This window comes from Dipodomys ordii, unplaced genomic scaffold (assembly GCF_000151885.1).
Source record: "Dipodomys ordii isolate 6190 unplaced genomic scaffold, Dord_2.0 Scaffold132, whole genome shotgun sequence".
NCBI classification, from domain to species: Eukaryota; Metazoa; Chordata; class Mammalia; order Rodentia; family Heteromyidae; genus Dipodomys; species Dipodomys ordii.
In genome coordinates this window covers 1852113-1867218 of record NW_012267348.1, presented here as the reverse complement: position 1 = coordinate 1867218, position 15106 = coordinate 1852113, and the positions used below count along the sequence as shown (strand labels likewise).

Sequence of the window (15106 nt, the reverse complement as noted above, 5' to 3'; positions counted from 1 at the left end):
TGTACATTTTCAGAAAGCAGTGGAACTTAATGGCATTTAACATAAGAAATCTTTCGTTTCTAATGAGTTCATTCTCTGTAGACTGAGGCTCTTTTTAAAAAAAATAAAACCTGCCTTCCAAGGGACAAAGAGATACCACACGTGGTGCACAAGAAATTCAAATAGCTGCCCTCCTTGCAGTGGTAAACATACAACCATTATATATACGCATTGTGACTAAAATCTGGTCATGGATAAAAGCATGTGCCTTGCTGGTTCTTGTCCTCAAGGTTACAACAGCAACACGCTCTAAAACAATTAAGTTACATGCATAATGCTAAAAGTATGTGAGCAATCCTACGTCCAGCTTTAAGCCATCTGTTTGATTTCTTTTTTTTTTTTTGAGGAACATATAGAAGAAAAGAAAATTGCCCTTTTGTTCTGTTACATACAGAAACCTTTTGAAGCTTCGAAATAGTTTCATTTGGGTAAAGTTCTTTGCTCTTCTATGCTTTACCCCATGGGTTCACCAAAAATCTCCACATGAAGGACAACTAAAACCACTTACCAATATACAAGTAACATTTTATTTTATATTCTATCTTCCATTGGCATAAGCCTCTCGATGTTTTCTTTAAAACCAGAGAAATATACAAATCACACAAGACAGAAATATGTACATTAAAAGTACAGAATAAAGGCCATAAAAGATATACATAATATCTGAATGACATGTAGAATATTTTTACATTAAATAGTTTATTTTGAAAAGCTAGAATTGTTAAACTCCACTCTGTTCATAAACATGAATTGCTACCAAAAAAAAAAAAAGGACACAATCTGATTTAGCAAATAACAAAAGTTACTTCATGGTTTTTGAAGAATAAAAACCAAAAAGTGACATTTCTAACTAATTAGTGCTTTTTTTTTTTAGATTTCTTTTGCTTGCAATTTACTGCAGCTGAGGGGAAGTAAGTATCCTGTGCAATGAGTTAAGAGCCCAGCTGGTTGAGGGGGCATGAAGGCCACCATGCCTAGAAAAGCTACGGAACACCTGCATCTTTCCAAACCTTTAAAACAGTGTCAGTCTGAGAGAAGAACACATTTGATGGCACTTTTGGAAAAGTGATGTCCTTTGTTGGGGAACCAAAAAAAGTTACGCCAGCTATGTAGGAACGGGGACTCTGACAAGTAGCACCAAATCTGACACATACATTTCCACTCTACAAGATGTCCTAAGTGAACGGAAACAATGATACGCCCAGATCTCTTTACAGTCACATCTGTGAGGAACCATTATGTCCTCTCTTCAGAGGGATGTTGAAAGGGAGGTGAAGAACAGGGGGTGGGCGGGAAAGACAACCTTCAAACAAACATGTATTTCAGTGAGTCAGACCATCAAGATTCCTCTGAGCACAGCTTTCTTCCTGGTGCTGGGGGTACGATCCTGTCAGGGCCACGCACCAAGCTTGAGACTCAAAACTCTTTTAGAAAAATCCCAACTGTATTGTAATGAAGTATGACTATGTTCCAGACAGAGAAGTAAGCCCAGAGTCACCTATAAATCTAAATTGCTGGCTGCACAGAGATATAATTATATTTATATTTATATATGTATATATATATATGTTATGTACAAAAGACTGAAATATCAGGCACCATTAAACCACATTTCCCCCTCACCCTTTATAAATGCAACTGTTCAAGTACACTAGGAACAGCTTTAGTACCTGCAGGATAATAGGAAAAGCATGAGTCGATACTCTAACACAGGATTATAACAGCAAAACGCTGAGACACCTCTGTGGATTGCTTCAGCCAAGTGATATCATCAAAACTATGAAGTTACTGTGCCTCCGAATAAAAAGTTACAAAATCCCTAAGTGGCAGTTTTCTTAGCAGACATTCCACTTCCTGTCCTACAAAGGGGGTCCAGAGGAGCGGAGCTGCCCTTGGCATGTGTGCCAAAGCTCACACAACAAAGAGGGACCAAAGACTCTTTGGGGCCCAGTAGGAAGAAAGATTTCAAATTTTGACTGCTATAGCACAGGACTGAACTGCATATGATCACCTGTGATCTGTGGGCTGAAGATTTGTTAAAAGAATTGATGTATTACCTTCAATTAGCCTTTAGGAACCAAGTATTTCTAAGAAAATGACAAGCTATTGTTCTTATATTCAAGCTATCACCCTCTTCCCAAACAAGCAACAACAACAACAACAAAGTCTAGTACACAGAATTATTTAACACTACCAATTCATGGTCCCAAAAGAACTTTCAAACTTTTTTAATTTCTGAGAACTTTTCTTTTCCCTGTTTCATAAGCTACTAGAATAAGATCATCAAATGATGAAATACTGGGGAATTACACACGCATGCGCACACACGCACACACGCACACACATACACACACACACACACACACACATGATATGCCTTAACTCTGGATATAATGAGACTATTGCTCTTACAATTTAAGCAATAATTTTGAAAATACTTGTTTTAAAAAAAGCAGGCTGGCAGCCCTTTGAAAACGGGGGGGGGGCTCTGAATTTTGGCTTTTGTATTTTTTTTCAAGACCTTCAGTCTCACACCAGAGTATTAACAATTCATTTTGGTCCTAGAAGCTGAATCATGCATAGATTTGTACCGCCCTCTTCCAGCTGAGTCCTACCCATCCCATGGGACTCTGTAATTGAGACAAAAAGAATGGATTTTCTGTACCTGTGGATGCCTACCCCATCCAGATGGCTGAGTTAGGGTCTGAGTCATCTCCCCTTCATCTTACACTATCAGAAGAAGGTTTTCAGAGATCTATAAAATAAATATTTTTCTTGATTCCCACCCCTATTATTGCCAAGTAATAATTATAATATTAATTAATAATCCACAGAGTTCTTAGATGTAACAGAAAAATATGCTTCTGGTCGTGGTTTTTGGGGGAAAATTAAAATATATATATATGTATGTATATATATATATATATTTAAGAAGAGAGAGAACCAAAATCACTGTACTTTCTATAAATAAGTGGATCCTGGGAAGCGGGGTTGGGTGGCGAGCAGGCGCCCACTATTTGCATACAAACTGGTCCACGATTTCTGTGCACTTCTTACACTTCACATAGCAGCACCAATGGAACTTGCAATGACAGCGCTCCGTCTGCACGGTCTTGAACTGGTCATAGCCTCGACCACAGCACATGAGCTCACAGCCGTCCATGCCCTCTGACGTCTTGTTGCACAGGCGGCCCTGTGTGCCCAGGGAACCCGTGCTCTCGTTGCGCACGCAGTAGTCAGGGCTGGGGTCGATGTAGACCAGATCCTGGGTGGTGGGTGAGTTGAAGCGACTGTTGACCTGTACCAGCTTGCCCCGGCTGTTGAGGCGCATGGCTGCGGCGCTGTCATACTTTTCCTTCAGTGCATCGCCCACCTTGCGGAAGTCAGCCAGCTGTAGCCAGCACGTCTTGAGACTACATGAGCCCGACACTCCGTGGCACTTGCAAGCCACGTCAGCCAGATTGTACACCGTCTGTGGCAATATAGGGAAGGATTAGTGTGCAAATTCCTAGAGGATGCAAGATGCAAGCCTGGGCAACGTGCATGAAATTCTCCTCGAACTTCTGGATGGAACCATGTGCTCCTACCCCAGCTCAACTAGGGACTTCCTTATTTCCACTTCATTCTCACTATTAGAGGCCTGTGCTGCCTTCTCTCAAGGCGTGACATCATCATAATATCATCAACCACCATCAGGGAGGACACAAAGTTCCCATGAACACACATCCCAGAGACTGCCTGCTATTCAGTGTATCACTACAACCAGCCTCTGCCAGGCAGGCTACTGCCATCCCATTTCTCAGAGAAAGAGGGGAGGTCCACAGAGTTGAGTTCCTCATCCCATCACTGACACTCAGTGGGGATGTTAGGATTTGAACCTAGGCAGCTGTGGGCACTAGCTAGTATGTGCTGAGCTGGGAATGTGACCCAGCCCCAGTAGGATCAGTGTTCAAATCTTGATGCGTTCCAATCATCATTACTGTATACCAACTGCCATTGTAAGAGCCCTTACACTCTTGATCTCATTTAATCATCCTAGTCACTTGGTAATCTAGACAGGATTAGATGAGAGCACAGTGTGCCAGAGAAGGAAGGTGGCCTGCCGCTAGGTCTCACCGCTAAGGCTGTGGGGGAACTGGGCCTGGATCCCTGCTATCCTTGCTCCTTCTTACTATCTAGTCCCTACCTTGCTCACAACATCCCCTAGGGCAGGAGCCACCCAGACAGACAAGGATTCTGTTCCTGACTCTGCCCTTGAATTTGGGCAATTGGTTGTACCTTTCTGAGCCTGTTTTCCATCTGTAGATGGCACAAACCTTTCAGTGTTGGTAGAAGGATACAATTAAGGATGGGAGGCAAAGTGTGCTTGGCACTCTACTCAATACTCAGTAAATCTGATCTTTTTCCAGGGTGCTGGGGCATGGTGTCTGGGCCTCTGCCCAGTCACCTCAGGCCTCCCAGGAGCACTGCCCAAGGGTCTGGCCCTGAAGCACTGTGCCCAGCAGTCTGGGAGGTAGTGGCTGTCTATTTATAGCCCCTACTGCCCACAGTTCCTTGTGCCAGCAACCTTCTAGGGTCCACGTGGTGTGGGTGTGCTGGCCAGGGCCTGTCAAGAACCTGGAGCCACTTCCTCCCCAGCAGCTACCTTTTTCCTCCAGGGATTCCTAAGGGGCTTTCACTTTAAAAGGGCCAAAGTGTACTCTCTTGGCATAAAGACTTTCAGGTGCTCAGCTAGGCTGAGAAAGGATTGGCAAACACATTAAACCTGTGCTCCCCTGTAAGGAAAATAAAAAGCTAACGCCCTGAGGAAATTTGAATATGATTTCCCAGCACAATATCCAACTTTCTACCCCATCCCACCATCCTACAGAAAAACTTTTTTTTGAGGGGGGGTTGTGGTCGTGGGACCTGAACTCTGGGCCTAGGTGCTGTCCCTCAGCTTTTCAGCTCAAGGCTAGCACTCTACCACTTGAGCCACAGTGCCATTTCTGGCTTTTTTCCTTTGTGCTTATGTGGTGCTGAGGAATTGAACCCAGGGCCTCATGCATGCAAGGCAAGCGCTTCACCACTGAGCCACCTTCCCAGCCCCCAGAAAAACTTTTTTCTATGTATCATCACCCACCAGAAGCCATGCTCTGCTCACTGTTCCAATGACAGATTGTGCCCAAATAAATCTAATTATTTTTTTAAATACACAGTAGCCAATGTGCGGCCTATGCCTGTCATTCTAGCTGTGAAAGATGCATAGGCAGAATTATCATGATTCAGGTCTGCCCAGGCATAGCTGTTAAGATTCTATATAAAAAGATAACTGAAGCAAAAGAGTTAGAGGCATGGCTCAAGTGGTATTTACCTAGCAAGCACAAGATCCTGAGTTCTCAAACCCCAGTACTGCCCTCCAAAATGCAGATGTCAAATGAAATTTCAACATTAAAGGTGCATTTCAAGGTCTACAGAGTTCCCTCTTGACCACTTAGAAACGCTTTGACCCTCTAGTTAGTTATGATGATTTCTTTGGAGAAGAGAAGTGAAGGAATGTACCAAAGATCGCAGAGCACAGAGACTATGGACATCCTAGAAGAATTAGATGCACCTATGTCCAAGATGCATTTCTACTCAGATGGATACAGAGGCATGAGTGGTATTGCTGAGGTGAGCTGGTCTTACAGGCTTCCGGAAGCAACAGAGCTGACCTACTATTACAAGTCCCTCTGTTAGCCGCTATTGGGAGAGGGGATCAACCCACACTCAGGTACCACAGCAGGGGCAGTTCTAAGCACAGAGGGGCAACTCTACCTCCAGAACAATTACCTGAGCCCCTGAGAGCAGCACAGGAAATCTGCAGAGCTTAGTTCTTCCTTGATACCTCCAAATGCTGAACATCAATTGTGAAAGGAAGATAAGTTAGCTAGAATTATCTACAATCTTTGACTTCCTTACTTACTTTACTCTAATGTTTAATAATTAAGTTATCATTTATAAAGATCTTACTACTGGCTGACACTAAACTTAAACCTTAGTCTGAAGCAAATGCGACTGTTATTTTAGAGATCAAAATAGTCAAATCTGGCTAGGCACTGGTGACTCATACCTCTAATTCTAGCTACTCAGAAGTAAGATCTTGAGTGTCAGTTTGAAGCTAGCCTGGGCAGGAAAGTCCACAAGACTCATATCTCTACTTAACCACCAAAAAGCCAGAAATGGAGCTGTGGTTCGAGTGGTTGAGCACAAGCCTTGAGTAAAAAAGCTAAGGGACAATGCTCAGGCCCTGAATTCAAGTTCTAGTACTGGCACGTGTACATGTGTACGTGCACACACACATACACACACACATACAGAGTCAAGTATGGCAATTTCATATGACTCAATCTACTACATGACCTTATTTGGTCGTCACAATAACCCCCAAGGGACAGCCATTACCATGGCCACTGGCAGACAGAAATGTGGAAACCAATTGGAAACCAAAAGAAATAGACAAAACTGAATTAACCTACATTTCTCTAATTCCCAGCCTTCTCAATTTTCACTCCTAAACTGTGATGTATGAATTTAATCCCAGTCAATTTAGGCTGATATTTTAATCCATTCATTTTCTTCCATGGTCACTAAGCGGTTCGCCTGGCCTCAGTTTCCTAATCTTTGAAATAAGGGTGTAGTGCCAGAGGGTTCCAAGGCTCCTTGCAGTCTTCTATGGTCTACTCTGTGATTATCTTCCATTTTTCCTCACCCCCAAATACAAGAAGAGTGAAATCTCTGACCAGAAAGTTCCTGGCACCTACCTTGGGTTCTGTGAAAAAAAATAAATAAAATAGTAATAATGGTCCTGGTTTTCAACACTGCCAAAGTTAAGAAAAGTTTTCAGCCCTTCATTTTAAAGAGGCCATAAAATGCCATGTGTTTAACCGCGGGGGTGTGGGGGGGGGGAGTATCTTTTTAAATTATTGTGGGCTACTAGGGAGAGGGAAGAGCAGGACTGGGCAGCTCTGGGGGCTGCCGCGGTCCTCTCTGGGCACTGCTGTGGCTCCTTCTTTCCTTTCTCCTGCTGCCCTGTCATTGGCTTGATAGTCAGACCTATAAAATTCCCCCTTGTTAAAAATGTCTTCCTATTCCTAGAAAAGCACCTTGGTAAAACCCTCAATCCACCACATCAGGCCTGCCATCTAATGATATAAGAAGGATAGGAGAAAGGAAGGGGGGGGGGAAAGAGGCTCAATGTTGGGGTGAAGCTCTTGCTCAATGGGGCACCTCACGAAGATAAATATTAATTCCCCCCCCCAATTTCAACTCAACCACAGACATGTTCCAGGAAGGAGGGAGAACTGTTTGTGAGCTCCGCCAACAGAAATGACTAAAAAGGGAGAGGAGGGTAGAGGGGAAGGGGAGAGGGAAAGAGGAGAGGAGAGAGATGAGAGGGCCTAGGGCTTTCCCAGTTAACAGCTGGGGCAGGGGGGAGCAATCAGGGGGCGATCCACCACCTCCCCAGTTCTTTCTAGGGTGTGCATCTTCTCTCCAAGAGGCCAATGGGACCCTGGGAGGGGAAGCGACGAGAGGCCGACTGCAAAAGCAGACGGGAAGCCTGGAGGCATACCATGGGCCAGACAGGGGCAGGGGTCAGGCACTCACCCTGCGGCCTGCCTCGTTGTTGTGCAAGTTCATGAGGATGCGCGCGCTCTCGTAGGAGCCCTTGGCGTGGATGCGCTCCCGCTCGCGCGCATCCACGAACTCCTTGGCGAAGCGGTAGCCGTAGTCGATGTTGTCCCCGCAGCCGCCCCACAGCCAGTCCCGCGGCAAGTCCTTGGGGCGCGCAGCGCGGCTGCAGCCGCAGGTGGACAGCTCGCCCTCGCGGCACGCACGGCTCATGGCGTTCACCACCCCCGCCGCGCTCACTGCGTAAGTGAAGGCCGTCTCCCGGCTGCCTGCGGATCAGAACGAGGGGTCACCGGGGGCCAGTTCCACCCTGAGGCCTGATGGGCCTGGGAGCTAGAGCAGACTTCCCCCTAGACAGGCCTTGGGTACTCCTAAAACGGGGAGCAGGGTGATCTCCCAACATACACACCAGGTGTGGGCCCAAGGATGACTGAGTGAGGCAGAACCCACCCCCCCCCCGGCCATTCACCCATGCACAGAAGCAGGGGGTCCTGGGGCCACTGGGGAATGTGGAAATGCCCCAGTGGACCCTAGAGCTCTCAACTGCAGGCAGCCCTTGAAGGAGGGGCAGGGCTGGCCCCAGCCTTAAGCTACCTTGTCCCTGGGTCCACCTTGAGGGGAAGTGGAAAGAGATCTCTGACTTACACAGAAACATCAAGAAACAAAGGAGAAGCAGATCCTTGCTGTGTGCTCTGACATTTCAGAGCCTAAGGCTGGCCTCTAGCAGTCCTGGATTGATTTCCTCTACAGCTCTTTTGAAGACATTCAAGTCTTATTTCCAAATATGCTCATGAAAGAAGTCATTGAAAGAAAGCACAAAATTGGGGTAGCCTTCCTTGCCCTAGTTCTAATGTTTGGTATTATTTTCATTTTGAGTGGCGAAGTACTAAACTTGCTAAGTATCCATGCCTCTAAAAATCTTAGGCTCCCAACCTAAGCCAGACATGCCTGGTGGCCACACTGGTTTTTGCTTGTCAACCCTCCTCTGTTAACTCTCCTCCCTGTTCATCAGGCAGGACAAAGTCTATCTCTGGACAAGGCTCGTTATTGTCATAGGGGACAGTGCTAAACTGTTCTTATAAACGTAACCTGCTTCTTAAATCTCAGCTGATTGCATTGATAAATTACATTTTTTAAAAAGTGTAGTCAGGTTCTAGTGACATGCTTAGAATTCTAGCCACTCGGGAAGCTGAGATCTAAGAATCGAGGTGATCACAGCTCCAAGACAGTCCAGGCAAGAAACCCAAGACTTACCTCCACTTAACTAGCAAAAAGCCAGAAGTGGAGGTGCGGCTCAAGAGTGAGAGACCCAGACTTGAGTAAAAAAGTGGGCAAGAATGCAAGGCGCTGAGTTCAAGTCCCATTACTGGCACACATATACACACAAAAAAGGATATACATGTCTACTTTTAAACAAGTACATTCTGTAATGTACTTTCACAAACAAAGCATTAGAATGATAGAAGAAAGACAGAAAGAAAGACAGGAAGGAAGGAAGGAAGGAAGGAAGGAAGGAAGGAAGGAAGGAAGGAAGGAAGGAAGGGAGGGAGGGAGGGGAAAAAAACACCTAGGCAAAAAGCAAGTTTTCTCCCTTCTCAAAACTGGTAGAGAAAAATGTACTGCAAAACAGCCATAAGAACAATATTTCTAGGGAGACAAATGGAGGCAATCAGAGACCACCTTAAATTCCACTTGGATATGGAAAGATTTATTGTAACAAGAACCACTTTATAAACCATGAGAAAGGGTTACACTTGGCCAGCTGAAGTTAGGCCTTGGGGGCAGCCGGACAAGGAGCTTCACTTTACTCAAATGTAAAGTAAGGTATTAAACTAGATGCTGGGGATAGGAGGAGAGCCCAAGCACTGAAATCTCCACAGCACACTCCTATACTTACTTTGAGAGCTTCCCAAAAATAGTTTCGGGAAGGATCAAGGGGACAGCAGCTATGGCTAACCCAGCAGCAAGCAGAAAACTCATCCTACAGAAGTATTCAGCAGACTGTCTTTCACCTGGACTTCAACTGCAGCCATTTGTGATACCCCCTTTTCTATCACCATGACTCACACATCCTCCTCTTCCCACACTTCAGGAGTGTGCTAGTGGTTGGTGGGAGGATCCAGAAAGTTCCTGTGGGACTTTACATCTCTTTAGATCACTTTGGAAAGGGAGAGAATGTTGGGAGGAGTAGAGACAAATGGGAGAGGACAGATTCTAGGAAGTTACTTGAGGATTAGTGCTGATAATTCAGAATACATCCAGGCCCAGGACAGAAGACTTGCAAAAGGAAGAGGAAATGGCTAGAAAACAGAAGATAAAATGACCCTCAGAGGACAGAGAGAAATAAGAAAATATCCTTTGAGTAAAAACATGAAGGACTTTTTTTTTAATAACAAAACACAAATGAAGTGCTTTTTGTTCCCCATACATCTATCTTAAGCATTTTCTTTTTTGGCCCCTAGAACACAAATCTCTAAGCTTATTGATGACTACAGAAAAAAAAAAGGGGAAAAAGAAAAAAGAAAACCAAAAACACACACACAAAAAAAAAACCCCATCACTTTGGAAAGTGCTCTTTGGAGAGACGGCTGTGGACTCCTGATTGGAATATTGCTAATTCAGTTAGGTTTTCCTCTTTGTGCAATCTATAGCTATTTGGATCCTCACACCCCTTAAAAATAGCACTTCCCTGACATAGCTTTTCACAGCATGGAAACAAAGACAAGATGCAGGACAAAAGCTGGAAGGAAAGGGTAGCATGATGAAAAATGAGAATGTTTCCAGAATGAGTAGTGGGCCCTTCATGAGGCAATTGTGCCTCCAAGCAACCGGCACCTTAGAAAAATGAGCTGAGGAGGGGGTCAGAGGTGGCAGCAGAGTTTCTCAGACTGGAGGCCCCTCACAGGGTCAGATTCTCACAGACAAGCCCTGCTCTCAATGTCCATGGTACACTAAGTGCTGTGGAGCTGCGCACACACCTTTGAGTATCAAAGGTGTTTTTAATCTCCTCTTTGCGTAGCCTCTCCAGACTCTGAGGTAGAATCATAAAGTAATTTCCCATTCTTGGAGTTCAGACCATGTTTCTCTTCTATTAAAAAAATAATTTTTTGAGTTTTATTTCTTCTGCTCCCCATCTCTTCTTTCAAGTAAATTAAGAAAGAGAAAGTGCCACCCGGGTCCTACTAAGAGCACCCAGTAGCTTTCCATCAGACCCCCCTTGTGGGCCTCTGGCCATGGAGATGGTGGCCGGTACTCAATCTCTCTCTTCCTCTCCCCCCCTCCTCACACACACACACACACACACACACACACCTTCTTTCCCAGAGTATCAGCTGACTTGCACCCAGCATCCAGGAAACTAACTTGTAGGTCATCAGGTACCATCATTCCAGATGGTCATCCACACAGCTGAGGACCAGAGGATGTTCTTGCTAGGGAGTTAAATATAGGCTTTGGTACCAAGTGTTCTATTTGTTCCCTGAGGAAACAGGTTCTTTGAATCTTGGACCAATTTCAAATAAATCTCCAGCAGGACTCAAATTCGCTTAGCAAATGGAGAGCCTGTTCTGTACCCTTTGGCCTCAAATAGGCCATGTATGAACAAGAGGTTCAATCTAGCTGGTTTCAGTGACTATACAGGAAAACAGTTTCAACTACTATTCCCCTTCTGGTCACCATTAAAAAGGTGTGGGATTTTTGCTACCTCATGTCCAGGCCAAAAAAAAAAGTCCCATAGTTCAAACAGCAGGAGGTTGAGAAACATAGGAGGAGGAAAGCTGACAACTTATCATTCTGATAGTTTTGAGCTTTTATCTCTTGCACAACATCAGAATGCTAAGACAGCACAAATGCAGGAACCACTTCCCAAGTTCCTGAAGCTCCATTCAGACTCTACCATATACATTAGCTCATTTTAATCATTGACAGAAAGGGCAAAGCTCTAAGAAACAAGCAAGCTGTGGCCAGCCACAAGCTATTCTCTCATTCTTTTAGCAGACTGGCTTCCAATTCCATATTATTTTAGTTTTTGAAGTCCTTTGCCTCAAACATCCACTGATAATTCTTTTCTATTCTCAATTAACGCACTTTTCAGGGTTTTTGTTAAAAAGCATTTTATCCATTAGTGATTGGCTGTTAAACCAATTTTTTTAATCTCCAGTCAGTATAAACTATTGCTTGATAAATTGTTTCTCATTTTCAGAGTCACTGCAGTCATATTAATTATAAGGGCTTATTTGCATAAAGCTAAAGAGACCTTAAATATATTCACACTAGAAAACACATATAAGACCAATCTGTCAAATAAGATACTAGCTTATTAAGCCAAACCAGAGACCAACAGAGTTTTCAAATGTTTTGTTTTTATCCCAGTTCAAGTGCTATCTCATCTCTGAATAGAGTAACAAGTTCAACATATTTAAAATTTTTAAAAATTCAGACTGTAAGCAATATGCTTATGCCTTAAAAAAATTCTAGGTTTAGAGCTCAAACATGTTTTTCTGTCAATTGTCACTCCCCCCCCAACCACCCACACACACAAATTAGATCACTTCTAGTTAAATTTCTTTCTAGGAGTAAAAACAAAATCTTTTTAACTTATATACATATATATGTATATGCGTGTATATATGTATATATACATATATGTGTGTGTATATATAAGCATATATAAATGTGTGTGTGTATATATGCGTATATATACTTATATATGCTTATATATACACTTACATAAGCATATAAGTATATATGCTTATACATAGAGTACCGTAGCCTCAGGAAGTAGCTATAGTGGGAAAATTAGAACCTTGCTCACTTCCAGTCTATCTAGCATTCAAAAGATGATGATCACTAGTTTGATGCTTGAGCGATGTGAACTATGGATTAAGATACTTGTAACAGCCAAACGAATTTTTACGTTTAAAGAATCATTAGATCCCTTTAAGTAAGGGATCTAAATGACTGGACTGTCCCTGTTTACTTTTGAGAAACTAAACTAAATATTCTGCTTCCATTCTGAACAAAATGCATATCAAAAAATAAGCATTGGGAAATTAAGCATATCAGATATGCATATCAAAATGCATATCAGAAAAAAATTAAGCATTAGGAAAAATGAAGGCATCTTGATGTACCCCTCATTTGGCTTAAGAAGACTTGCATAATAACAGAAATCCCCAAGCCACCACCCAAGCTGAAAGGTGCCCTCCTCATCAAGCATTTAAACCAACACTAATGGTTTTCTCTAGGAGAAAAAGAAATATATATATATATATATATAACTTTCCTACCTATCTGCATAACTCTGCCAAACACGGAGGTGTTGTCCACTGTGCTGCAGTTCCATCTTCGGTGTCGGAACTGATACTGGCATTCCTTGATGCCTGTCTTCGCACCTTCTCCAATGTACTGCATGTGGTCCTGATACAAGTGGCACAGTTTCTTCTGTCCTTGAGAAAGTCCTGCCAGTTGGCTGCAAAGAGGCTGTGCTCCTATGATATATACTTCTGACATCTGAACAGGGTTATTCATACCTAGCGACCTGCAAAGTGGGGAAGGAGGAGATATATGTGCATTCAAGATTTACGTGAATTCTCAAAGTGAGCCCCATGCTCCGAAAGCATGTCAGCAATACATAGGTTTAAGAACACAGATGTTTTTTTTCTCTCCTGCTTGTCCTCATGACAAAGTACGAGAAGGGTTTCATAAAACTCCTCTGTTTAAACTGCACTCAGAAAACAGAGGTATTGTATAGATCCCATCTTGCCATCTGGCTCCTCAGTTAGCATTTCATGGCCTTCCTTGTCCTGGCTGCCAGGTACCTGAACCAGTTATTTCCAAAATCCACCCAAAAAAGGACCAGCCTGTGACATTAAAGAAAATGACTCACTTTGCCCCATAAATTGGACAGATCTGCCTTGAAAAAAACATAACTGCCAACAGTAGACACAATTAGACACGGACAGGAAAAAGCAGTTCCTCTCAACTGTTGGAAGAACAGAGGAACAAGTATCCAGACTGAAGAAAATTCACCATGCTTCTGGATAGTTTAAAAAGGCTCCTTATATGATTATGAAGGACCCAAGACAGGGTACCCAGTGAACAGAAGTCATGTTTGACAATCAGAAAAATGCTGTTCATTTACCAGGGAAAAAATATCCAGAATGCCGTCAAAAATAATCCTCTGGATATACTGCAGTCCTTCTAGAAGTCCCTTCCAGAAAAAAAAAACAACTCCCATTTAGAGACATTTGATTACTTCAAGTTCACCTCCTTTTGATCAAATTTCAAGCCCAAATGCTTCTACATTTAGTTTAGTTTGAGTTCCTACCACTCTGCTCCCCTAGACTCTAGGTTAATGACTTGCAAGGGACAGAAAATAAAAGTTGAAAAACTCACTTTTACTACCTGGAGGTGGCAAAAAGTAAATTTTATAGATAGGCTTACAATTATTATAGAAGAGAATTTCCTTTTTTATTACATGATGTACTAGAAGCACACGTTAGAAAAAGGGCCTCAGAAAAAGGCCTAGATTTATAGGTTCCAACTCCCCACGGAACTGAAGATACGCTGTGCAATATCAGCAAGTTTAGAGAAAATTCTTATTTTAATATATATATATATACACACACACACATATGTATTAGATAAATGCTCTAGCCAGCTTTTAATATTGCAGCGTCATACAGACGGATCTTGGGGTGGGGGAGAGAATATGCACATAGAATGAACTTACCACCAAGAATTGGCTTCAATTACAACCTGGGCGAAGGAGAAAAATACGGCCAAAGCCATAAGGAAGAACTTGGAAGACATTGTACCTCCAGCCGTCCCCAAAGCCATTGCTGGACTTAATATTCCAATCGACTTCTGGAGAGGGAAGAAAGGAGCAGATAGATGTTTATTGCCTTTCAGACAATTTCCAAGCATACAAGTTTAAACAACGGAAGCATCCGGGGGTCTCTTAAGTTTACTGTTGATTGACTGCGCTTCTCCTTCGTGAGGTTTTTGTTTTGTGTTGTTTTTTGGATGGCAAGATACAGGAAGCCCCCCCCACCCCGCCCCAGTCCCCAATTAATCCACCCACACAACCTCACCAGGAAATCTGATTTTGCTGGGATCCTGCGAGCGGGCAGCGATTACAAACATGTCTCGATGCTGCTGAGTCAAAGCCCCAGTGCCAGGCGCTGCCTCCCCCTGCTCCAGTCCCGATACCCCTCGCCCCCCTCCAGCTCACACTGCGCTTGCTCCCCGTTCTCGCCTCGGGAATTCACCGGTAGGAACCCGCCGCCACCCTCATCCTTTTCCCCGACCTGGGCCAAGCAACAAGTGGAGCCAGAATTAATTCCATGGGCCAGACGAGCGCGAAAGCTCAAGGCGTGTGGAGCGCGCCGCCGCCGGCCGCGGAGGAGGCGGAGGC

At 43.7% G+C, this 15106-nt stretch overlaps 1 protein-coding gene across 2 annotated transcripts in view; it reads right to left on the bottom strand.

Moving 5' to 3' along the window:
• Positions 1-369: 369 nt before the first annotated feature.
• Wnt5a (wingless-type MMTV integration site family, member 5A) overlaps positions 370-15106 on the bottom strand; it is a 20936-nt gene continuing 6199 nt past the window's right edge. For both annotated transcript variants that reach the window (XM_013030797.1, XM_013030796.1), the window contains exons 2-5: positions 14423-14556; positions 12978-13228; positions 7666-7958; positions 370-3511 (exon numbers count right to left, since the gene is read on the bottom strand). In XM_013030797.1, coding sequence (XP_012886251.1) covers positions 3053-3511; positions 7666-7958; positions 12978-13228; positions 14423-14556 — 1137 coding nt within the window. In that variant the 3' untranslated portion in view covers positions 370-3052. The remainder of the gene's footprint in view (positions 3512-7665; positions 7959-12977; positions 13229-14422; positions 14557-15106) is intronic.